At 36.4% G+C, this 26,735-nt stretch overlaps 1 protein-coding gene across 2 annotated transcripts; it reads left to right on the top strand.

Annotated features, from left to right (window-relative positions):
• Positions 1–578: 578 nt before the first annotated feature.
• On the top strand, positions 579–25,195 carry Hnmt (histamine N-methyltransferase). Of its 2 annotated transcripts, none has more exons than XM_076937485.1 (7): positions 579–707; positions 947–1,091; positions 3,863–3,915; positions 13,342–13,449; positions 14,581–14,714; positions 16,912–17,005; positions 24,172–25,195. In XM_076937485.1, exons 1-7 carry the CDS (start codon positions 620–622, stop codon positions 24,531–24,533), a joined length of 984 nt encoding a protein of 327 aa, XP_076793600.1. In that variant the 5' UTR covers positions 579–619; the 3' UTR covers positions 24,534–25,195. The 2 variants fall into 2 exon arrangements, with proteins under 2 accessions (XP_076793600.1, XP_034362213.1); XM_034506322.2 differs by having other exon boundaries at positions 699–789.
• Positions 25,196–26,735: the final 1,540 nt, after the last annotated feature.

Below are 26,735 nucleotides of genomic sequence, written 5' to 3'. Positions count from 1 at the left end.
AGAAGCCTATGCGCAATTTGTTCAGGAGAACAAGTACGCTTCTGCTCTTGTCTTTATTAACTATCAACCATGTAGAGATAAACTTGGGATTTCAGGTGGCTGGGAAACAACTGAGGCTGGAATTTTTAGTTTTAGGAGGCTCAGAACTGAGAAGTACCTGTGATAATCCTTTTACGGTAATACTAAGGCCTCCTGTTACTTTAAATTTCTCTTACAGCTCCTGTGTTCCTCCTTGGCTTAATTTTTTCCTGATTTGTTCAAACAAATCAATCAATATTTGACGAAATCAGCAGTTGAGCTTAAGAGTCAAAAACTAAGATACACAAAGGCAGGGAACTCTACAACAAACACACATAGCGAGCTGCTGGTTGGTTGTCAACAGATTTTAGCAGTTGCAGGCTTCTGAAAGTTATAATATGTATAGCCTTGTAGCAATCCTGGTCATTCTAAAAATTAACTGACCTTTTGCCTTAAAAGCAAAGCAAAACACAAAACCCCCTTTCTTACTTGGAACTTACTTGTGACCCCTGTTTGAAAGCAAAACAAAACAAAACAAAAACCCAACCCAACCCAAACAAACAAACAAACAAAACAAAAACAAAACCAGGAAGAGATTGGAATGCTTTTGCAGCTTCCCAGAGCTGCCAGCCTGCTTTACAGCTCTGCAAGGTTTAAAGTGCAGAAAGTCCATTGCAAGCAGTGGCACAGTAAGCTCTGTTTGGTAGTTAGTTTTGGGTGTCGGTCAAAGGCAAAGCAGATTTTAGTGCCGTGGTTTATTTTTTTATTCACGTACTATTTTTTTTTTTTTTACTTATTCCGCACTGTTTGGGAGACTTATTTGGCTCGGGGATTAAGGAAACTGGTGGGGGAGGGGAGAGAAAAAGGGAAAAGAAGGAACTTGGAACAGAGGAAGTAAAACGGAGCTCCCTCCTTGTTTTTATTACAGAACCCAATATGGCATCTTGCATGAGGAGCTTATTTTCTGACCACAGCAGATACGTTGAATCTTTTCGGAGGTTTCTAAATAATTCCACGGAACACCAGTGCATGCAGGAATTCATGGATAAGAAGCTTCCAGGCATAATAGCAAGGTAACAAAAAGTGGCGTTTCTTGCAGCGGACTAACCCTCCACCCAGCCCAGGGGGTAGGCAGAGGTGGAGGAGGCCCTGGGATTAGAGTCATAGACAACCACAGCTGCCTGCTGCAGCCTGGCCTTGTCTAAACTGGCTGGCCTCGCTTAACCGGCTCTGTTTGTGCTATAAATACCGAGACTGATTTCTGCGGTATAGCTGTCAGCGCAGGCTAGTGTTAACTATTTGTCGCCTTTAAAGGCAGAAGCCCAACCTTGTTTGGGAAAAAGATTCAAATCATTAAACTCGGATTTTTTTCTAGGTTCCTTTCAAATTATATATGTTTTTAAAAGTCCCCAATAGATTCTGGTATTCTTTCCATAGAATCACACAAAAATAATTGCAGAATGAGATTTGTTCCAGAGCATAGAATTAGTGCTTCTCAATTCTAATAATACTGATTTAAATGCATCTCCTTTTTCTCTTATTTTAATTCTTCCCAAAAGTATCTTTTCCTTTCAATTTAATATTATTAATATGATTCTGAAAGAAAAAAAAAAGAATTAGTTTACCATAATCAGTAAAACTGGTTTCTATGCCCACAGACTCCTTTATTTTTTGATTAATGTGTTCAATTTGTCTCAAAGCTGATAAGCATTATTGAGGTAACAGAAGAGAGTCAAGTCACCTATCTGGGGATAAATTGTTGCAAAAAGTAACTATATAACACTAGTAAGAAGTGACTGACTGTGGAGGTAATTTACAAGCAACAATGAAACCTGTATGCTGTCTGAATTTCTCTGTGGAGTTAGTTCCCCTTCTTGTCAACCAGAGCAGACTTGTTGGACAAATACAGAATTCTATGTGTCTTTTTCTTTTTCTCCTCCTCCTTTTGTCCAGCACTTTATAAACTGAGTCATTTCCCTAGCCTTGTATTTTGTATCTTAACAAGGTTCATTAATTGACACATAATAGGATAAAGGGTATAAAAATTAAATCATTGGTTCCACACCCATCCTGTGTACTCATAGATGCCACTAAGTATAAGTGGATCTAGGCTTTACAACAAAAGCTCAAGAAGTTGGGAGGAAATTGTAGTTGTGGGGAGAGAGAGGAAGAATTGGAAGGGAAGGAACAATGGGTGAATTTGATCCAAACTATTATGTGCATGTCTGATGTGTTCAATCTAAAGACCATTAAAATATTAAAGCAGATATCAAGTAGAAAATTTTATCTGAAACTATAAGTTACTTCTTTGGAACTTTCTCTCAAATTTTAAAGATTTAGTGTAAAAATCTGAAAATCACTGAAGGAAAACCGCAAACTTAGTATGCAAAGACAAAGAGCGTTTATTCAGCAGAAACAACCAGCATGTGGGAGTTAATCATTTTTTGAAATGGTGAGCCATCCTGAGATAAAGCATTTCCCATTTTTTTTTTTTTTTTTTTTTTTTTTTTTTTTTTTTTTGTGGTTATCCCCAGGCTGTTCTTTGGGAGGTTTTATGACCTTGTTTCTGGATTTTGGGGTCTGTTCCTGGAGTTCTGCCTTAGGGCCTTCTTTTCAAAATCAGGCATGGTCCTTAAATGGAGACATAGGGCTTATGTCATCTTTTCAATAGGTTATAGGTTACTTTCTCAGTATTTTCAGTTTGGATAGTACACATTCATCCCTTAGCTTCGCCAGATCTTTGATTTTTTTTTTCAACCTTACAGTTTAGACTGAAGATGGAGGGGTGTAAGGCAATGATGACCCCTTCCTTGTCTTCTGAATGTACCCAGTCTAGATGGAATTTTGGCTGTAGAATTTGTAAAAGACTCATGAGATTTTGTTTATGCACTCTGATTTTAAGCTGAAAGCACATTACTTTTTTGAAATATAATTCCTAGGATGTGTTTACAATAAACACATAATACATATTTGTTTATTGTAAAGGAAGACAGAAAGAAGGAAGAGGAAAAGACATTAGAGGTAGCATAAACCACCAAGTCCTTGCCGAGGCCCAGGTTTTATATTGTCAGTGTGAAATGTCAACAGAGATTGACAGAACTATGCATCCTTATTTTCTAGTATCCAAAGAAATGCCACTTTTTACATGCTGGATGGTTACAGTGGTGCTTCTATGTCTCCAAATTCAAGAAAGGAATGGAGCCTGTTGAAGGAGACCCCTGCATATTGGGGGTTCCCTCCCAAACCAGAATTAGGCACAAATCACTCCCAAATGCCTGTTTTCACAGTGAAATCCTTTATTAAGCTGGAAAGGAAAGCTAAAGTAGTTGCTTTCTGACTCAGGCAGAAAAACAGCAGCAAATGACTTTACAGGTGCAGTTTTTAAAAGAAAAAAGGGAGGCCTGTGTTAGAATGGGCTAGGATGTGGTAGTATATCTTGATTGGGCATGTTAATTAGGTGAACCAAAGGGGGCTTTTGATTGCTGGACTTTAATACTTTTTAGCTGGGCCTTGGAAGTCAGCCTCAAGAGGAGGAAGTGGCCAAATAAGGGAATAGACCTTGGTGGTCGGCTTTAGGGATGTACTCTGATGCTTTTTAATAAGACAGAGGGAATGGAGGAGAAGAACAAGGCCTGTCCTCACTTTCAAGCTGGCCTGGCTCCCTTCTCCTGTGTTTTCAGGCAGAAATAAATAAAGAGCCACAGACATGATGTCACTTTCATGTTGGCCTCTTGTCCGTTCATCTATTCTCTTTTGCTTATCAATAGACTTGATAGGAAAAATTGGCAAAGCACTTTTCATGTGTTTCTTAAATTGTATAATTCTGTGTTTGCTTGCTTTTCAGGATTGGAGAAAATAAAGCAGAAATTAAGATTCTGAGTGTAGGCGGAGGTGCAGGTATGAATAATACATAGAAAATTTATATTCTACTATAGGTACCATGGTATTTAATAGCCATATTGTTCATGCTCTAGAAAGCCACTTTGCTTTTGTAAAATATTAAGTTATAAATACTAGCAACATTATTCAACTCAAATTCATTGCTCTCAAGAAATGTATAGGCTCTGGGACATTAGTCTTCATTATCATTTGTAGGATAGGTAAGAAATGAGATTTTTTTTAAAAAAAAATTTTTTATAAGTAGAAAACCAGAGAAACTTAGAAGATTATTACTGTTACCAGTCCCTGTGAGGAAAGGAAACTTTCACTAGAATGTAAATTGGTGTATAGCTCCCTTCATTAAAAACATCTCAATATGGGCAAAAATATACTTAGTATCATAGTTAATTTACATTATTGTAGCTCCATCTCTGAAAATTGGCCTTACTGCTCCCTTCTTCTGAATGAATTCTAAAAGTACTTTTAGTCAGTCAAAGTATTTTCTTATATGTGTTTTAATAACATCACTTATTATTCTTAAGAGTTTTTAATTATAGAAAAATACTAACTCTGGAAAAGCAGGTTGGTATATGTGTTTTTTTGTAACTGCCCCTGATGAACTGTGTAACTTTGACTAATACATAAGCTGAGATATTTCTCATAAGTAAAATGGAAACACTGAGTCTTAGCTACAGGAACAGATGCTGTTCCTCCTGTAAGGCAAAGACTTTGCCTCTCTGAAACACTAAAAGAACAAGTTTCTTCTCAAGGGTTAGTATTTGTTTCATATGAAGGTATTAGTCATCTTTGACTTAATATATTGATGTAAAACATGCTGCTCTAGTTATGGTTATGGTCTACTAAGCAGAAACTATACTGCTGCTTGTTACTTAGTGTCCTGAGCTGTCTACTATAAAGGGTTGAGTGCCATATGGATGAGGTGTGTTGTAGCCCCTATTAATGTAAAGGAAATCAGGAGCCTGTCAGTGAAAAAGAATAGCCAGTTTATGGTGGCATATGTGTTCTTTTGTTTTCATAAAATTCAGTGTGCTATAATGTAATAAGGCTAATCCTAAAAATCCATTTATTCTGTTATCTTTAACCACAGAGCTAGAGAGAGCAATAAAGACAAATCAAGGTTACTGTTGGTTGTTGGTGAATTACCCAAAGAATATCCTGTTAATTCACAGAGTAAAGAGGGCCATTTCCAGGGTGTTGCATATGAGTTTCCCACAGCCTCTTAGCATCAGGACTATGACTTCAGAGTGTCACGTGTGCTTAGAGAGTATAAAAAGCAACAGTAATAAAAAATAATCCCTATTATGGCTTAGTTAATTGTCTTTTAATATAAAATAATTAATTGAATTTATAATGGAAATGTATCTTCTTCTTTTTTCTTTTCTTTGAAAGATAGGGCTTCTTTATATAATTCTGGTTGTCCTGGAACTTGCTCTGTAGACCAGTTTGGCCTTGAGCTCAGAAATCTTCCTATCTCTGTCTCTTGAGTGAGTGCTGGTGGTAAAGGCTGCAATCCCCTTAGCTATGTATCCACATTCTTATGTCTTCTTATCTTATAAGCAATATTTGACCTGTACACTGGAGGTATTTGTTGGAGGTATCATATTGATACCTCCAGGCTCTATCTAGGAGAGAATATGGCATCTCCTTAGGCCGTTCTTCCTAAGAAACTGGTCAGAAATATAAGAACTTGAAGAAAAATTAAAATTATATACTTAGCATCATTAGCCAAATGAAATAAGTAATTAGTATATTTAACAACTGTATGGACAAGGTGTCCTTGTTATGAATGAGTGGTATTTCATGTCGTTTGGACTTTTATACTGCAACTAGGTAATGCTTATCTGACAAACTCAAGGCAAACACCATCCATTGAGGAATCACATATCCTTGCCTTAGAGAAGCAGTACCTCTCATATTTTACCATCTTGAATTAAGAGGTTTATATCATCCTTGAACTTTGTCCTTCCGATCAGTCTCTGAACTCTGATCTCTTGCAAGTCTGGCTGTTGGTCTCGTGTTGTACTTTGTGCTCAGTTCCTATAGTGTACATCATGGGATCTCACCACACTCACTCTGTTGTCCACTGTTGTTCACTGTCTAAATGTTCTACTCTTTGATGTATAGGCAACTTCAGCTGATTTTCTACATACCTCTGTTAAACATGTTTTTTCCATCCACAGCACTGAAACCATTTCTCCCAGCATAATTGAGAAACACATACCCAAAGCAAACAAACTAAAAATTCCCATAATGAAATTGCTACTTATCATGAGTGTTCTCAGAGCCAAGCAACTGCCATCTAGGGCCATTCACCTCTCCCCACATCCTCTTGCAAAAAAGTCATCCTAGCTGGCCTTGTTAACAGTTTTATTTACCCTGACCCCCAAGTATCAACTGATCTTTACCAACTGGCAACCTTGTACATAGCCCACAGGAGGGGTTAGAATATGTATAATCTATATATTCATATATAGACTATATATATTCCTATATACGCCAAGTGGAAAACTAGGGAGGGGTCCATCGAGGTAGCTATGGGTAGCACTCATTCCCACTGACTGAGACTTTCCAAGGGTGGCCAGTAGAGGAGTGCTCACATTCTGCAAGTAACCCCTCACTTTTGTTCTTTAAGGAAGCTCAATATCTTCATTAGGAGAATGGATAGACCTTAGTTTCATCTTCCTGGGGGAAGGAAGTTTAGCAATACTGCTTTATGTACCACTAGTGCTATGTTCTTTGGCTATTTCTTATTTTCAGGAATATGAGAAGAAAGTTGCCTGTGCACTCTTTTCTTTTTAGAAACTAGTGTTTATGTCAGCTATATGTATATTTATATAGTAAGATATTTTTTTAAAAATCTCATAGACACTTTTATTTATAATCCAGACAATTATTAGGACTCTATACAGTTCAAAAGAAAGGAAATTAATGGAAAACTCCATTGGGTAGGTTTTAAGTAATCTTCCACATCTGTAGCACTGTTATGTACAAATTATAAGTTCTAGTGATGGAGAAATGTATGAAACAAATATTATGTGAATAAAATATAAGCAAATGACAAAGAAGACAAATCATGGACAAAACCTTAGAGCCCAACTGAGCTTTATCTATATATTCTTTAATAAGAAGCAATGAGCAGCCAGGAATATTTTTGTTGATCTTTGTTTGTTTTGTTTTTCAGGGTTTCATAGTCATGTCACATTGACTTTAGCAATTACTTTTTATTTTTTTAGAATAGTAACATTATTTTTACTAAAAATCTGATAGAATTTGCTTTTTGGTCTGTTTTTTATTGTTGATGCTTCCTTAAATTAAAATTAAACCTGGTAGGGGTTTACTACCAACTATCATTTAATTTAAGATAAGTGTCATTTTCATGCTAGATGGTGCACAGAAAACAAGACATCCTTAGTGTTTTGGTAAGCAGAAATGCTAACAATTCTCAATGCTACTAACTTAACACACACGCTCCAGGAAGAAGTTATTGGCAATATGCTCTTCTTGCTATGGGCTTTGCATACATGACACTTATATTTATTCAGGTACCAGAAAGTATTACTACAAGAATTAGACAGAACAAAATTCAACAATCTAATTCTGTCCAGCTTATTTGTATTCCCATTATTTTATGTACAGGTGGTAGGGACTCACTCACAATTTTTTGGTAATAAATTTACTGCTATCAGTTGAGAGCTCTTGGGTTAGGTTATTTTTGTTATACAACACAGCATTTGTTGTTCATACAAAACCAGCAATTCTATAGAGGATAAGAAATAGGACTGCCGGGCAGTGGTGGCGCATGTCTTTAATCCCAGCACTTGGGAGGCAGAGGCAGGTGGATTTCTGAGGCCAGCCTGGTCTACAGAGTGAGTTCCAAGGACAGCCAGGGCTACACAGAGAAACCCTGTCTTGAAAAACAAACAAACAAAAAAAGAAAGAAAGAAAGAAAGAAAGAGGACAAAAATGTAATTCATCCTTACTTTACAAATAACTTGAGCATTATTAGGTAGAATAAAGCCCAAGATCCAATAAATTGTACAAAATGGATATAAGAATTATTAACCTCATGAAAGAGAATAAATGGTTTAGTAATGACCAAATATGTGAAAATATGATTTTTTGTTTGTTTGTTTGTTTCTAGAGAGATGGCCCAGTTGTTAAGATAGTTCACTGCCTGCTCTTCCAGAGGACTGGGGTTTGATTTACATCACCCAGTGACAGATCATAGCTGTCTAACTCCAGTTCTAGGGATCCGATACCCTCATACAGACATACATTTAGGCAAAGCACCAGTGCACATAAAATAAAAATAAGTAAATTTAAAAAAAAGTTGAATAAGAAAAAATATGATCTTAGCAGCTTTTTAATTTTATCTCCTTTCTCAAATAAAATGTTGAGAACACAGAAGTTTATTGATATTAGCTGTTAGGTAAGCAAATGGGCTGGCATATCTGTTAAGTTAGATGACAGCAGAGCAAATAGAATTAGAGTGGGTACTAATGGGCTGAACTGTTGGTTGGGCTTAGAAAACAGTGTAATGGTAGTACAGTGTCTTTCCAGCAATGCTAGCATGTGATCTGTTCTGAGGAGTGCAGCAAAGGCAGACTCTCCCTGACCATCCCTGAACAGAAACACTACTTAGATTGTACAGGTTCATAGTTGCTAAGTTAAACTTTGGACAATTGTTTTACAGATACAGAAACTCAGAGTTTAGCAGTTTAGATAAATGGGTAAAGTTACGATTTAATAACTGACGTAGTTATCTTTAGACAGACTAAGGCTGCTTTTCCATAGTGACTGCTAACCAGAGTCATTGCGCCTGCCTACTGTGATTATTCTTTTTCTGATAAGGAGCACATGAATTAATTAGTGGCTCTTAGCCAAGGTTGTGGCCTCCTAACCTGGCTGGCAGAGGCATGCTCTTTTAGCTAAATTTCACTTTTACATAACAATGTTTTAAAACAAGTTTATTGATAAATTGTTTGTAACATTGGTTTATGACTTCCATTTCTTACTTCACTAGGAGATGGCAGAGAGCAAAGATTAATGTTTGACTATCTAGATCAATAAATCGAGAATGATGAAAAACAGAATTTAGGGATGAGAAACAAGAAAAAGTAAATTGAATGTATTTATTGCTGCCTTCAAATATTTCTTGTTGAAAAACCTGAAAAATATTTGCTTCCAGAAATTGAAAGCCCAAGAAAGTGATTTTTCAGTTCACTGTGCGGATTTGCCAATAACTAAACCTGCTTGGAAGTGGAAGTGGATACCCAGAGAGCTAAATTATTTGCTACTTCAGTGCTAGCAGATAGAGAGGGGAAACCCAACCTGTTCACATGCATTAGAAAAGGACTTAGGCGCTAATATCTTGAATGTTTGGGCTATTAGAGTTGTTTATAGTCTAAAAGTCTATGGTTTTCAGTAGCCTTTTAAGTAAGAAGTAGGCCTCTCTCCAGCCATATGGCTGCCAAGGTGTTTGTTTCTGTTGCAGACATGAATTTTTATTTAATATACTTAGATCATATTTTCTTTTCCTCTCCCATGGGCTTCTAGACATTCACTCCACCTTTAGGCAAGGTTTTAATTATATAACTTAAGACAGTTCTAATTTGAATCATTAATATATAGCAAAATAGCAGTTATTATTTTCTGAGAAAGATGGAGACCTTGGTGATGTAGTCTATAAAACTTAGGACTATCTACAAGCATTTTGCACATTTGGGAGAATGGAACACAAGTGTACATGACATTGGTGCCAATGTTTTAAAGCTGAGCAAGCAAGTTTCTTTGTGCTAATTTAATAAGGCTTGAAACAGAAAAACAAATGATAATGGGCAAAGTGAAGAAAAAAAATCATCATTTGTAAGTTAAAAGATGATATTTGGGATGGACTGATTGCTTACTGGTTAGGAGCCACTGATGCTCTTTCAGAGGTCCTGGGCTGGATGCCCACTACCAACATGGAAGCTCACAACCATTGGTAACTCTAGTCTTAGGGGATCCGATGTCCTATTCTGGCCTCTGAGGACGTGACACACATATATTGCACAGATACACAGATACAGGTGAACACACATGAAATAATAAAAGTTTTAAATATTAAAAATATTAAATACTTAGAAGAGCAAATAAGTTCAGTTTTATAGCTATAGAATTAGTAAGAATGAAGCAATGGTCTGAATATATATATATATATATATATATATATATATATATATATATACATATATATGCTACCTACATGTGTGTGCATATAAATATATGCTACCTACATGTGTGTGTGTGTATAGATCATGATGTCGTATTATAATTTTCCTAAAATTCACATTTGTATTTTGCAGATCCTTGTACCTGCTTGCGTATAGTCTATTAATTGGAGAATGGGGTTCTAAGTGACCTTTACTATTAAACAAGACAATACAAATTAGTTCACAAACATTAGGGTGAGAAGATAGCTCAGTGGTTAAGAACATTCCCTGTTCTTGCTGAGGACTGGCATTTGGTTTCGTGTACTCATGTCAGGGGCTTACAAGATCCTCTAACTCCAGCTCCAAAGGATTCAGCGTGCTCTTCTGGCTTGTGTTGTCACATGCATATACAGGGTTCGTGTTGGTAATATGAATTATGTGGTTGATCAAATAAAGAGAGACACTCGATGATGTAATACAGCTTTGCAGCGGCAGGGTGGATCAGCCTCAGAGGACTGAACCCCAAGCAGTTTGTGGAAGTGCAGTTATTGATTGTTATAGGAGGGTTAACTTTAGAATAAGTCAAGTTTCTCTACCAGAACTTCTGATCTGATCTATGTGCTGCCTGAGGAACATATGACCCACTCACTTCTCAATACCATACAGCATTTGCAGTGTTCAGGAAGACAATAATTTCAAGTTTGGAGACTGAAGACATGAGAAGACCATAAAGATACTTCAGAAATACAGCTCCATAAATCTCTGATAACAATCACTGATCAGATATATAAGGTTTCCTCAGGGCTTAGGTGAACCTAAAAACAATCCCAATGCTTCTGTTTTGGTTCCAGATACAATGGCTTTACTGATTTTCCTGCTGCAGATACACATAGACACATGCACACCACATAACTAAAAGCAAAAAATAAATCGTTTAAAATGTTGTTTTTGAATTCATGTATAATAGCTTCAATTTATTGTTGCAGGATATGTGATTACACTGTGAAACCTGAGATTGTGTTATTTATTGAAAAACCTGTTTAGAGTTGTGGTGTGGCTAAGTCCTTAGCACACACCATTAATTCTTCTGTCTGGAATACAGACATGTCCTTAGTACACACCTTTAATCCTAAACAATGAAGGTAAAGTTAGTTTACAGAAGGAAGCACCCATGTTTGAAAGTGATGTCCAGTTGAGTGTCAGACAAAGTGATTAATTGTAAGCCGCTGACCTGACGGCTGATGAAACGGTGCCGCAGATCTGTGCATGCGCAGTGCACGCGCAGTGCACTTTGGAATTTGGCTCCAGCCCCTCCCGAACAGGGCATGCAAATGAGGTACCACTAGGGTACCACAAACCTGACCAATCACCCCCTCCCGGGCGGGGTATGCTGAGGGGTATGCATATGAGGCACTGCAAATTGACCAATTGTGCACCTCCATGCGCTTTGCTCCGCCCAGGGCTGGGGGTATATAAGCAGCCCGTTCTGGGCATTTGAAGTCTCTCCCAGAAATCTAAAAGAGCACTTCCAATAAAGGCTGTTGAGAAGGATCCGGTTTGTCATATCTTTCTTGCTGATTTAGCGGGGGCGCGACAATTAATCAGAGAAAGATTTGACAGAATAAGATATGCTTAACTCTCAAGAGAAAAGAGAGAGAGAAAAAAGAAGCTATTGGAGGAGAAAGGACAAAACTTAGAAATAAATTTGAGAATGTGATTAAGTACAAGATATATTGTAATATATCTTGTACTTAATATATATAATATATATATATCTTATATAATATATAATATAAGATATAGATGTATAAAGATTAAATCATCTGCAGATTTTTATGAATAGAAATTTGATATAAAACAGGGGTTCTATACAAACCATGAGGGAAAAGCTAGTAATCAACAGTCCTATGGCTTCTGTCCCAGTTCCTTCTTCCAGGTTCCTGCTCTGTTTTTTTTTTTTTTTTTTTTTTTTTTGTGACTTACAAGTTGCATAAGGTAAAATAATTTTTTTCTCCAAGTTACTTTTGATCATGGTGTTTTATCACAACCATAAAAAAACTAACTAAGACAACTATCTGAACTTCATTTTACTCATCAGAAAATGATAATGATGATAGTAGCAGTAGTAAATAATAATAATCAACAATTAATAAGAATAATTAATACCTGATTCATTGTGGTGGATAAATAATGAAATACAATGTAAATAAATTGTAAATAAGTTGACAATGAATAAATATTATTAGTTCTTTATGTTGTTCTTTGAACCCTCTGTTTAGAAACTATTTATTTTTTCCCTATTGCTGATACATCCAAACTGAGTTTGACATTCTTATTTAATTAGGTTACATGTTGACCTTCATTAAAATGTAAATATCTTTTGACAAAATATGAAATTATGTTAACCTGTAACATTTTGGTATGTGTGGCATTGACAGAACCTTTCTAAAGTTAGACATAATGAGCAGCAAAAGAATATGGCACAGTATTAGGAGACAAGGGAGGCAGGAGAATGATGAGCCAGACATAGAAGAAGACATTCGATGTCATGAAGCCTCAAGGGTCTGCTGTAGCTGGTGTGTGTGTGTGTGTGTGTGTGTGTGTATGCAAATGGAGGTGTTAAGAGACAATTTTCAGGATTGACAAGTCCTTAAGTTTGATCAGCAAGTGTTCTTATTCTCCTGAGACAGTGGTTTTTGAAAAGGGCACTTGGTACTTAGCATGATTTTTTGAAAAGTAATATCTGACATTTTTATATTCTATATGTACATCCCTTACCTTTTTTACTTTAAATATTCTTTTAGGTGTTCTTCTGGACTAGATTAGTTATCAGTTCTAAGTTGTGCTTTTCTTGTATTTTAATATTTCTGGCTTAAATATATCTCTCAATTGATAAATATTTAAAATTATATTTGACTATAATGAAACTTAGTGACTGTCTCCTGCAGTCCCTGACAGCTTTGACTCAATGAAGCCCAGTAATAGGTATGAATGGAGATTATGTGAATGAAATAATAAATGAATGGTATTCATACTCCTCCTTACACTGAATTATTATTTCCACTTCAAACTGAGTGCTTGAACACCATAAGGGAATTAAGGGAATGCTACAGTTGGGTGAGAGTTAATCGTTTTTGCAATCCTTTGTAAATGTAAGTCAAAAAGTTAATTAATTCAAGCTGTTTTTTTATCACCACATTCAATGTTGCTTGTTTATTTATTTACCTTCTAGGTGAAATTGACCTTCAGATTCTCTCCAAAGTTCAGGCTCAATACCCAGGAATCTGTATTAACAATGAAGTTGTTGAGCCAAGTGCTGAACAAATTGTCAAGTACAAAGGTATGTGTTAAATTCTATTTTCAGAGGTTTATCTTCTCCGTTTGTTTTTTTTTGTTTGTCTCTCTCTCTCTCTCTCTCTGTGTGTGTGTGTGTGTGTGTGTGTGTGTGTTTTCTTCAAATGGTTAATAATACACTAACTCCTATGTATTTATGTTACATTTATTTGGGGAAAAACTTAATTCTTGGACTGCAAGAACAAAAGACCTGAAACTACAGACAGTGAATTCCTTGACTTCATGGATTAATCTGTTTTACATCAAATTTCTATTCATAAAAATCTGCATTTGATTTAATCTTCATACTAAGATAATATATCCTGTACTTAACCACATTCTCAAATTTATTTCTTAGTTTTGTCCTTTCTCCTCCAACTTTGTCTAGTATTAGGGAAAAAAAAAAGTCTAGACAAACCTGATTTCCTTAGCTACATAATAAAAAAAAATGTTCCTTATTAAGATTCTCTAATGGAATTGAACTGATGGAATTAATATCTATCTATCTATCTATCTATCTATCTATCTATCTATCTATCTATCTATCATCTATCTATCTATTAAAAGGGATGTAGCAGAGTGGCTTACAGGCTATGTTCTTTCTAGTCCAACAGTGCCTTTCTTTGGATGCAAAGGCCTAAGATTCCAGCAGTTGTTCAGTATGTAAGACTCAGCTGGTCTTCAGTTTGGGTTGGAATCCCAGAGAAGTAGGTTATACTACTTATAAGGTCATAAAAGTACAGGAATATCTTAGCAGCAGGACAGATGAACTTGTTAGCTAAAGTTAATACAAGCTGGCAAAAAAGCAAAAAGCTTCCTTTTTCACATTCATTTACATGGGCTGCTATCAGAAGATAGTCTTAAATTCTTAGGCTCATGCTGACCTTAAAATGATTTCGATTTTGGGTGGGTCTTCCCACACCAAATGATCCAATCAAGATTCCCCCCTGCCCCCAAACTCACACAGGTACGCCCATGTTTTGGGTTTTAATTAATTCTTGAAGTAGTAGAGTTGACAACCAAGATTAGCTGTCACAGTCCTGTAACATTCATTGAATTAAAAAATTAAATGGACAAATGGGTTCTGCATGTAATTAAATTAAAATTGATTATCGGTCACCTTTTCGGGGTATTTTAGAGCTTGTAGCCAAGACATCAAACACGGAGAACATAAAATTTGCTTGGCACAAGGAGACATCGTCTGAATATCAAGAACGTATGTTGGAAGAAGAAGAAGAACCTCCAAAGTGGGATTTTATTCATATGGTTCAGGTAGGAAATGGTCTTACATTGGACCATTACAATGAAAAAAGATATTTTCCACAGATTTGTATGGAGAATGCATACAATGGAATTTTTTTTTTGTTTTTTTGTTTTATAAGTAAACACTTTCTGCCTTAAGGAGGTATTGGTGAATACAAATATTCTTTAATATATAAAAGGATACTTGTTTAGAATGATAGAATGATAATATATCCCACTGAGTTTTTAATGGTTCTGTCGGTATAGATGACCAGAATGTTGTATGTATGTATGCATTTATGTATGTATGTATGTATGTATGTATGTACCTACCTACCTACCTATCTATCTCTACCTCCACCTCCACCTCCACCTCCACCTCCACCTCCACCTCCACCTCCACCTATACCTATACCTATATCTATAAATGATTCAGACATTTTCTGAAACCTCCTAGTTTTCCCACTAGTAGGTATCTTCGACAGTATGCATATAATAGAAGGGACATATTTTATAATATTAGATCAACAATATGCTACTTAAATGAGCCAATCATTTAGAAGGACTTTACTTCTATGACTTAGCAGCAGTGGACTAATCAGCAATATTATTGAGTAATCTCTCCTGAGACTCATGTAATCCCCTATAAAGTGAAAATGGTAAAACTATATCACACACTTCCAACATACAGTGGCATAGAATATGCATTACCATTCCAAAAGGGAGGAAAGCGAACATAGTGACCAAAACCCATCAGGGCATACTCCAAACTCTATTTCTATATCTGATATTAAAATATTCTTTCAGTTAACCAACTTGTTTCCTATTTGTTGATTGTGACATACTTCTTTTTCTTGGGCTGGGTCCACACCCTTGTAGCAACTCTCCTTGGCAGATATCTCACCAAATGCCATTCCCAATATTTTGGGGCTTTTCTCCAAAATCCAGGCTTCACTTCCGTAGCTCTTGGCCTCCATGCAGGGATACCCCCTAACACATGCCTGGTCCCAGTGTCTTTCCCTAGTCATTGGGGGAGATTCCATGACTCCTTTCTTGAATCCTTGACTCTAAAGCCAGAACCACATGGCCAAAACTGCTAAGTTCTTCTGCTTGCTGCGGCTAGAACATGTCCCCCTTGTTAAAATACATTCTTATCAAGTTTCTGTTTTAGATGATTTCCTTCACTGGCTAAGCTTTTCTCAAATTTCCATTTATAAGTTGGCTTGGCTGGATGGGGTCTTGCTCTGAGGTCACCACTCTATTCCATTTAGAGTCAGGCTTTTTTTTTTTCAACTTTTCATTTTCTTGAGCATTGTACTTATTTTCATTATAGTTCCTGGTGCTCCTTTTCTCCTCAAACTGTACATTTTCTATTTTTCCTTGCACGTCTTACAGAGGTTTAGTGGCATCATGGCAGGAAGCATGGCAGCATGTAGATGAATACTGTGCTGGAAAGGTAGCTTGAGAGTTCTATACCTATATCTGCAGGCCACAGGAGGGAGGGAGAGACACTGGGCCTTGCATGGGCCTTTGAAACCTTAAAACCCACCCCAAGTCAACACTTCCTCCAACAGGGCCATACATACTCCAACAAAGAGTCACTCCCGCATTCAGGAATATTAGCCTGTGGAGCCACTTTTGTTCAAACCACAGCACCAGAGGTGGCAAATAGTTGAAATGACCTCTATTCTGTCTATATGACCAAGACCAGGTCATACCCTTATTCCCTCAAGCTACCTAGAGATAGGTTACCTGTATTGGCTTCTTGGAAGAAATGACAGGCACCCTGAATCAAGTTTCAATGGGATTATACTTTCTCATGCACTGTGGATTGTACTACACCATGAAACTTTTTTCCCTCAGTTATACTGGGCTTAAATACATTGGCCATAAACTGGCTGTTATTAGATTTTCCCAAGTCTGATCCAGACTGACAAAGTCAATTTGCACCTAGTGCTCATTCTTAGTTTTTGGGAGTTTGCTTCTTTACTTGGATACCTGCAGGAACTGTATCAGTTGGGCAGAGAGCATGTTTGTCCATCACCAAATGTCTTTTTGTTGTAACTCTACAAACATTTAAAGATTTTTTGCCTGATAAAAATTCACTCAGTGTAAAAAATCAAAACTTCCTCTGAGTTTCTAGTCTAAACAACAAGCATGTAAGCTTGTTCATGTAGTTCAAATCAACATAGAGAGTCATCTCATTTCTTTTTTCTCTCCTACATAGATGCTGTATTATGTAAAGGATATCCCAGCCACCCTGAAATTCTTCCATGGTCTCTTAGCTCCCAATGCTAAAATTCTCATTATTCTTGTGTCAGGTAAGCCATTTCAGTCAGCCTGGATTTTAAAATATCAGTTGTAAACAGATGCATAAATCCACATGTTTAGATAAAGTTAGTATATTTTGTCCTTGTTATGGAATTAATTTCAAATTAAGTTCTAGATTAGTAGAAATATCATTCACAACAGTGCTCAGTCTAGAGAACCTAGTGGAGACAAAATTATTTTGTTTCCATCTATACAGAAAGCATCCTGTATAGATGCAATAGAATACATACTGCTTTTGTGGAGGACTGGAATTTTATTTCTAGCACCTACTTCAGGCAGCTTATAAACTACCTGTAACTCTAACTTAATATATGTATACATCCATCACATGCACATGTATGCACGAGCACACATACACAAATACACACAGCAGAAACTTGTCCATTTCATCCAGATTTTCCTGTTTTGTTAAGTATAGGCTTTTGTAGTAGGATCTGATGATCTTTTAATTTCCTTGGTTCTGTTGTTATGTCTCCCTTTTCATTTCTTGATTTTGTTAATTTGGATACTGTCTCTGTGCCCTCTGGTTAGTCTGACTAATGGTTTATCTTGTTGATTTCCTCAAAGAACCAGCTCCTGGTTTTGCTGATTCTTTGAATAGTTCTTTTTGTTTCTAGTTGGTTGATTTCATCCCTGAGTTAGATTATTTCCTGCCATCTACTCCATTTAGGTGTATTTGCTTTGTTTTGTTCTAGACCTTTCAGGTGTGCTGTCAAGCTGCTAGTATATGCTCCCTCTGGTTTTCTTTTGGAGGCACGTGTTGCATTTTCAAGTATTTACTTGTGTTATTTGTGCAACACTGACTATGACCTTGGGCACAACAAGCTAATTAAATGTCTTTTTTGAAAAGTAAAACAAATGGAACATTTTATAGGTATGCAAGAAAAGCTACAATGAACCATCTTGCTAATGGCTTTAGAAATGCAAATTAGTATACTATGGTATTCAGATGCATGGTAGCATCTAAAATAATTAAAGATTATGGAAAAACATTCAAGTGACATAGTATATGTAAATATAATCAATGTACTTGCTTGTTCTCATGTTAAAACTACCATCACTTGAATTTTCTGTTCCATAAGGTAGATGCTGTGCTGCTTGCTCTTTGTCAACTTGACACAAATATAGACACACCTTGGAAGAGGGATTCTCAATTGAGGGATTTCCTCCATCAGATAAGCCTGTGAGCATAGTGGAAGGACATTTTTTTTCACTGTGAATTAATATAGGTGGGTTCAATGTAAATAGAGCCATCAGTAGGCAGGTAGGGCTAGAAGCAAGCCAACAAGCAACATTCCTCTGATATCTCTGCTTCAGTTTCTGCCTTCAGGTTTCTGCTTTGAGTTCTTGCTTTAACTTCCTGGCTTGATGGACTATAGTGCTATACAGTTACAGTCCATCAAGAACACATTGAACAAGAATCCAAGAACACATTGAAACGATCATCCATCATGATCAAGTATACTTCATCCCAGGGGTGGAGGGATGGTTCAATATAGGGAAATCCATCAACATAATCCATTACATAAACAAACACAAAGGGGGAAAAAAAAACCACATGATCATCTCATTAGATGCTGAGAAAACATTTGACAAAATTCAACGCCCCTTCATGGTTAAAGTCTTGGAAAGATCAGGAATTCAAGCATATACCTAAACATAGTAAAACCAGTATACAGCAAACCAGTAGCCAACATCAAACTAAATGGAGAGAAACTTGAAGCAATCACAGTAAAATCAGGGACTAGATAAGGCTGCCCACTCTCTCCCTACCTATTCAGTATAGTATTTGAAGTCCTAGCCAGAGCAATTAGACAACAAAAGGAGGTCAAACGGATAGAAATTGGAAAGGAAGAAGTCAAAATTTCACTATTTGCAGATGATATGATAGTATACTTAAGTGACCCTCAAAATTCCACCAGAAAACTCCTAAACCTGATAAAGAACTTCAGCGAAGTGGCTGGATATAAAATCAACTCGAACAAATCAGTAGCTTGTCTCTACTCAAAGGATAAACAGGCTGAGAAAGAAATTAGGGAAATGAAAACCTTCACAAAAGTTGCAAATAATATAAAATACCTTGGTGTGACTCTAACCAAGCAAGTGAAAGATCTGTATGACAAGAACTTCAAGTCTCTGAGGAAAGAAATTGAAGACCTCAGAAGATGGAAAGATCTCCCATGCTTGTGGATTGGCAGGATTAATATAGTAAAAATGGCCATCTTGCCAAAAGCAATCTACAGATTTAATGCAATCCCCATCAAAATTCCAACTCAATTCTTCATAGAGTTAGAAAGAGCAATACTCAGATTCATTTAGAATAACAACAACAACAAAAAAAGCCAGGATAGTGAAAACTATTCTCAACAATAAAAGAACTTCTTGGGACAATCACCAACCCTGACCTCAAGCTGTATTACAGAGCAATGGTGATAAAAAAAAAAAAAAAAAACTGTATGATATCGGTACAGAGACAGATAGGTAGATAATGGAATATAATTAGAGACCCAGAAATGAACCCACACACCTATGGTCACTTGATCTTTGACAAAGGAGCTAAAACTATCCAGTGGAAAAAAGACAACATTTTCAACAAATAGTGCTGGTTCAACTGGTGGTCAACATGTAGAAGAATACAAATCAATCCATTCTTAATTCCTTATATCAAGCTCAAGTTCAAGTGGATCAAGGACCTCCACATAAAACAAGATACACTGAATCTAATAGAAGAGAAAGTGGGGAAGAGCCTGGAACACACAGACACAGGAAATTTTCATGAACAGAACATCAATGGCTTATGCTCTAAGATCTACAATAGACAAATGGGACTTCATAAAATTGTAAGAGAAAGGACACTGTCAATAGGACAAAACAACAACTAACAGATTGGGACAAGGTTGTTACCAATTCTACCTCCACTAGAGGGCTAATATCCAATATATACAAAGAACTCAAGAAGTTAGACTCCAGAGAACAAAATAACCCTACTAAAAATGGTGTACAGAGCTAAACAAAGAATTCTCAACTGAGGAATATTGAATAGCCAAGAAGCAGCCTAAGAAAATTTTAACATCCTTAGCCATCAGGCCAATACAAATCAAAACAACCCTGAGATTCCACCTCACACCAGTTAGAATGGCTAAGATCAAAAACTCAGGTGACAGCAGATGCTGACAAGGATGTGGAAAAAGAGCAATACTCCATTGTTGATGGGAGTTCAAGATGGTACAACCACTCTGGAAATGAATCTGGAGGTTCCTCAGAAAACTGGACATAGTACTACCTTAAGACCCAGCTATACTACTCCTGGGCATATACCCAAAGATGTTCCAACATATAACAAAGACACATACTCCACTATGTTCATAGCAGCCTTATTTATAATAGCCAGAAGCTGAAAACAACTCAGATGTCCTTCAACAGAGGAATGGATACAGAAAATGTGGTACATTTACACAATGGAGTACTACTCAACTATTAAAAGCAATGAATTCATGAAATTCTTAGGCAAATGGATGGAACTAGAAAGTATCATCCAAACCCATCACAACAGAACACACATGGTATGCACTGACTGATAAGTGGATATTTGCCCAAAAGCTTGGAATACCCAAGATACAATCATAGACCACATGAAGCTCAAGAATAAGGAAGACCAAAGTATAAATGCTTCAGTCCTTCTTAGAAGGGAACAAAATACACACGGAAGGAAATATGGAGACAAAGTGTGGAGCAGAGACTAAAGGAAAGGCCATTTAGAGACTACACCACCTGGGTTCTATTACATATACAGACACCAAACCCAGACACTATTGCAGATGCCAAGAAGTACTTGTTGACAGAACCTGATATAGCTGTCCTGTGAGAGGCTCTGCAAGACCCTGACAAATACAGAGGTGGATGCTCGCAGCCAACCATTGGACTGAGCATGAGGTCCTCAATGGAGGAGTTGGAGAAAGAACTGAAGGAGCTGAAGAGGTTTGCAAGCCCATAGGAAGAACAACAATATCAGCCAACCAGACCTTCCAGAGCTCTCAGGGACTAAATCAACCAAAGAGTACACATGGAGGGATCCATGTTCCAGCTACATATGTAGCAGAGGATTGCCTTATTGGGCTTCAATGAGAGAAGAGGCCCTTGGTCCTGTGAATACTCGATTCCCCAGTGTAGTGGAATGCCAGGGTGGGGAGCACCCTCATAGAAGCAGGAGGATGGGGGATGGGATAGGGGGTTTTCCCAGAGGGGAAACTGGGAAAGGGGATAACATTGAAATGTAAATAAACTAAATATCCAGTAAAGAAAAAAAAAAAAAAGAAAATGCAACATGGGCATTAAGATCATATGTAAGGTTTCATTGTGTAGTGTAGGTTGGATTCAAAGTTAATGACCCTCCTGTCTCTGTAACTTGGGTATCGTGGGCACCTGCCAGTATTCTCTATCTTTGTAGTGGTTCTTTGATAGATTTCATGGATTGTTCACTTGCTGTTAAATGACCTTTTTCTAAATACACCACAGTCCTTGTCATCATCACCAGGTAACAGCTCCACGCACTGAAACGGTGTACTACAAAATTTATTTTCACATATAAGGAATATTTTTTTAAATGATGATGTCATTGTGTTTATAATCCTGGGTACTACTTCATATGAGGGTTTAGAGCCAGGAACTCTTGCATACAACTGACTCCCTAAGTGAGCATTCTGATATACTATTTTTACCTCTAGTTATTTAAAATTACTCATATATATAGGAAAGGTCTGGTTTTCCATTTTGAAGAGATTATGTAAATTGAATGTTTTCTACTAACCCATGCCTAAATTAGGACACTTGATAAAAAGTACTTTGTATTACAAAGTTAAACCTTGTTTTGAATGTTGTGGTATGTCTTATGATCTGCATCAACAAAACAGAAACACTATTCTTAACAGAAATTTATCCTGAATTGACATACTTTATATTAATCACTATTCTACTAGTGAATCTGACATTTTGAACAGTTTCATATTTAATTGCTAGGTACTTGCCAGTAGGAAAGAAGAGCATTTTGTGGTTTAGAATATGGTATTCTACTTGAATTTTAAAATTGACCAAGCTCCTTATAAATACAGTAGTCTGCTATTTGCAGCAAAAAAGTTAATTTAACCCATAGGTTATTAGCATCAAGAAATCTGAAAACAAAACAGACGCAGCGAAGGGTATGAGGACACATGGGGTATGAAAACTAGTGTACGTCCTACTTATATAAATTTTAGGCTACTTGACGAGAGCTAGAGCCATGTTATGTGCATTTATCCATACGTGGGATCCAAATGAGCTCTGTGTGGTTTTATAGGGAACCAAAAAGTCAGTAGTAGCAACAATTAACTTTAAAAAAAAAAAAAAAAGAATCTTGAGCCAGAAATTATTCAATCGATACACTTCATATGATAGAAATAGTTTTCACTTTTTCAAACATGTAGTTCATAAGATTTTGTTACTGATTGAAGAATAGGAGATTGTCATCTGTAAGAAATAAGCAATTTTAATTGATATTGTTCCTAGAAATGAGAGTTAAGAACTAAGAGTATTCAGTTCATTACACTGGAACTCAGATAACGTCTTCCTATTATCAAAGTCACTACTTCTGGAAGAAATTTTTACTACAGTGAAGAAATGTCACATTATCTTTTTCTTAATGTAACCACTGAGCAAAACAAGAAAAATATTTCAGAAATTTGCTTATACTTGTCAGAAATATTAAATAACTAAAATTATGAATTATAAAACAAAAAACACCTTTTAAAATAGCTTGATTTGTGCTTAAATAAGATATGCAACCCAATTAAAGAAATATTACTGCCAAATATGGTGTCCATTTTTCACCAGTTTAGTTAACTATACTGTTCCTAGTTTTCCCACTCATAGTCTCTCATGCATAACCATTAAAAACACGGAGTAAATGGCATTAGATTTTATCCAAAGTATTGTGAGTGAACTTTCCTGCCATTTCACATCAAAGGCTCTTATGAGCTCAGGAAAGTAAAGAACAGTGCCTTTGCCTTTCAATTTATTATTATAGCTTTGTATAAGCTGTGGGTTAACAGGAAATGATCAATGTGTTTGAATTCAACTGAATAGTTGTTTGTTAGTATTCTAAAGCACAACCAAATGAGAATATGATTAATCTAATGACTGCATATAAAGCACAGGAACTATGTTTATTTGCAGATTTGTTTACATTGAAATAAAAGGTTCTGTGGAAAAAACTATATATGTTCAGGTGCATATATGCAGTATATGGAGGCGGTCAGATAAAACAATGTAGGCTAAACAAGGAAAACTGATTAGGACAAGAAAGACAGGTCAAAATCAAGAAAATCGAGTCATTTAGTGGCCAGTGTACTATATCTTATATTTTCTACTGTGTTCCTTTGCTTTTGTTATAGAGCAATTTTAACTCTATAAATATTCACTTAGTGCTAACTAGCAGAATTTTTGATTATCAACATGGAAAAATGAAATGATAGAAAGTGTAAACTACTTGAATTTTATTTTAAGTGATTTTTTTTTTTTTTACATTAAAATATTTCACGGATGTGTCTTTCATTTCTTCCACTTGATCACTCAACTCCAAGTTTCTTGGCTGGCTGGTTAGTTCTTAAATGTGCCAGCCTTGCATTTGCTTCAAATTCCTAATAGCTGTTCTTTCCATCTGGAGTAACCTTCCTTGTGGTGTCTACGTGATCGCCGGGCAGATTTGTGCTCAAGTGTTACTCTATGAGACAGACTCTGTGATCACCATGGAAAAACAACAGTATTTAAATGTCTCTGACCATACTTATGCCTTACTCTGTTTTTTTGCTTGCACTTTATATCATATGATATATTTAATTACCTATTCAGTCTTCTCCCTGGTTTTGTTATGCTATTTGAATTAAGCTTCACAAAGGGTATGAATATTATTTTGTTCTGTGCTCTACTCTAAATGTCTATTATAATGACTGAGAGAAGCTAAATGAAAGAAAAAAAATAAGAAAACAACAACTTTGTTGTTATGTATGTAGGACGTACACTAGTATTCATACCCCATGTATTCTCATACTCTTCCCTGGGTCTGTTTTGTTTTCAGATTTCTTGATGCTAATAACCTATGTGTTGTATTAACTTTTTTGCATAGGAACTAGTGGCTGGGAAAAGCTATGGAAAAAATATGGATCCCGCCTACCCAGGGATGACCTCTGCCAATATGTCACATCTTCTGATCTTGCTCAGATACTGGATGACCTTGGTATTAAGTATGAATGTTATGACCTTTTGTCTACCATGGACATAACAGACTGTTTTATTGATGGTAATGAAAATGGAGATCTGCTTTGGGATTTTTTGACAGAAACCTGCAACTTTAGCAAAACAGCACCAGTGGATCTCAAAGCAGAAATTATGAAAGATCTTCAAGAGCCTGAATTTAGTGTTAAGAAAGAGGGGAAGGTACTTTTTAACAATAATCTGAGTTTTATAGTAGTTGAGGCAAATGTATAAGTCATAAGAGTATTCAGAGCTAATATTTTGACCAAATGCAGATTTATTTACATATCAAATACATATTATTTAAGTATTGAAGGTAAAATTAATTCCATAATAGGATATAATATTATCGCTTGAAAAATGAAATCAACAAATTTCCAAGACAACTTAAGCGTTCTTTGGAACCATGTGAGCCAGCTCTGGTTGTGACCTTGAAAGATAGTGCTCAGTCTAAACACTGCCTAACTGGAAACATGTGACTCGAGTTTCATTAGCTTACTGATAATAAAGTTCTTTCCAATAGTAATAAAATATGTGCCATGCATTCTTTGAGTAATGTGATATTTGTTGATTCTCTGATGACAAAACGTATGTATTTCTCTACTTGTACAGAAGCATTTATTTTTCCACTTCCTTCTGGGAAAGGTAGTAGTTTCTATAATATGTTTTATTAATAGCATCATAATATCAGGGGCTGGTAGGATGGTTCTTCCAAAGGACCTGCCAGGGTTCAGTTTGGAACATGCATGTGCCACACCTCATAAGCATTTGTGACTTCAGCTCTAGGGAATCTGATGCCATATACTGGCCTCTGGGAATCAACATTTATGTGTACATGCTTCACTTCACATACATAACTAAAACTAAAATAAATATTTACAAGGATTATTATAAAATTGGCTCTTTGTTTTTCTTCTAGGTTATCTAAGATTTAGTCATCTCTTCTCCTTTTCATATACTGAAACTTGTATTTTGTGCAAATCAATTCCATTCACTTTTTCCTTTTTTAAGTTTGAGTTTCTGAAACATCTAAAAGGTCTTTTAAGGTTTAAAATACTAATATTTTCATAATATATTTTGGCATTTCTTCTATGCTCTAACCAACAGTAGCAACAGCCAGGTAGGCCTGGCTTGCTATAAAAGGGACTGTTTGGACTCCTACTCTCTCTCTCTCTCTCTCTCTCTCTCTCTCTCTCTCTCTCTCTCTTTTCTCTCTCTCTGACCCCTTTCTCCCTCTCCCCCCTCCCTCTCTGTCCCTCTCTCCACATGTTCCTGGCCAACCTCTTCTTCTCTCTTTCTCTCTTTGTCCTTCTCTGTCTCCTCTCTTTCTCTGCCTCTACTCCCTTCTCAACTCCCCTTTCCATGAACCTAAATACATTCTATTCTATACTAGACCCATCATATGGCAGATACCTGAGAGGGGACGGATGCTTGTATGGGCCTGCTGAGGTATGTCCTCCCATTGTACCATATTGCACTTCACAAAACATACCCTTGGTTTTATAAAACATATCAGTATATAAAGTATATTATATCATATATGATACTATGAGCATATTATAATATAAAAGTTATAATGATAACCTCACTCCAAAGAGTTACCTTTGGACAATAAGATTTTAGAGAATTTGTAAAGGCTTATTTGATATTCTTGTTTTGGTTTAAATAATTCAGTTATTCTTATAATAATAGTATATTTTAAATTAATAAATAAATAATTTAGTAATTCATAAATAATTTCTACAATAATGAAATGATACTTTTTGATATGTTTATAAAAAGATAAAGAGATAAAGAGAATATGTTCTGTGGGTGTGTGGAGAGGTATGGGGGAAGGGGATGTTTCAGCAGGCCCATGCCAAGGCATCTCTTCCCCCTGAGGAACCAGCCACACATCAGTATAGTATAGAATAGAGTTTATTCAGGGCATGGAGAGGGGAGTTAAGAGGGTAGTAGAGGCAGAGAGAGGCAAAGAGAAAGAGAGTAGAGAAGTAGAGGCTGGCCATGGCCACATGGAGAGAGGGGGAAGAAGAGGGAGAAGGGGCAAAGGGAACAGAGGGATCAAGAGAACAAGAGAAAGAGGAGGGGGCAAACAGCTCCTTTTATAGTGGGCCAGGCCTACCTAGCTGTTGCTGGGTAACTGTGAAGAGGAGCATATCTGGCTGTTGCCAGGTAACTGTGGGGGTGGAGTTTAGACAAAATACTAACACTTCCCATCAAAACTGAGAAGGATCTAGGGAACTGTGGTTTTTATAGTACAGAAGCCTTAACTCATAGGTAATACAATATTTCTTCCCCAGTAAAATAAGCCAATTCAAACCAGATTAATATATATATATATATATATGCATGTTTATTAGGAAGCTGCTCTCAGACAGGTGAATTCACTGTCCCCAAGGAAAGAGGTCAGGGAAGTTGCTATAGGGAAGGAGAGAG

This window comes from Arvicanthis niloticus, chromosome 6 (assembly GCF_011762505.2).
Source record: "Arvicanthis niloticus isolate mArvNil1 chromosome 6, mArvNil1.pat.X, whole genome shotgun sequence".
Lineage (NCBI taxonomy): Eukaryota > Metazoa > Chordata > Mammalia > Rodentia > Muridae > Arvicanthis > Arvicanthis niloticus.
This window is presented reverse-complemented; position numbering and strand designations above follow the sequence as displayed.

Bases quoted from the DNA above. Each gene is read 5' to 3' on its own strand.
- Hnmt (XM_076937485.1), top strand. From the start codon at position 620: ATGCTTTTGCAGCTTCCCAGAGCTGCCAGCCTGCTTTACAGCTCTGCA. The intron at 708-946 runs GTAAGCTCTGTT...TTTTTATTACAG, and splicing joins CCATTGCAAGCAGTGGCACA to AACCCAATATGGCATCTTGC. The intron at 13,450-14,580 runs GTATGTGTTAAA...GGGGTATTTTAG, and splicing joins ACAAATTGTCAAGTACAAAG to AGCTTGTAGCCAAGACATCA.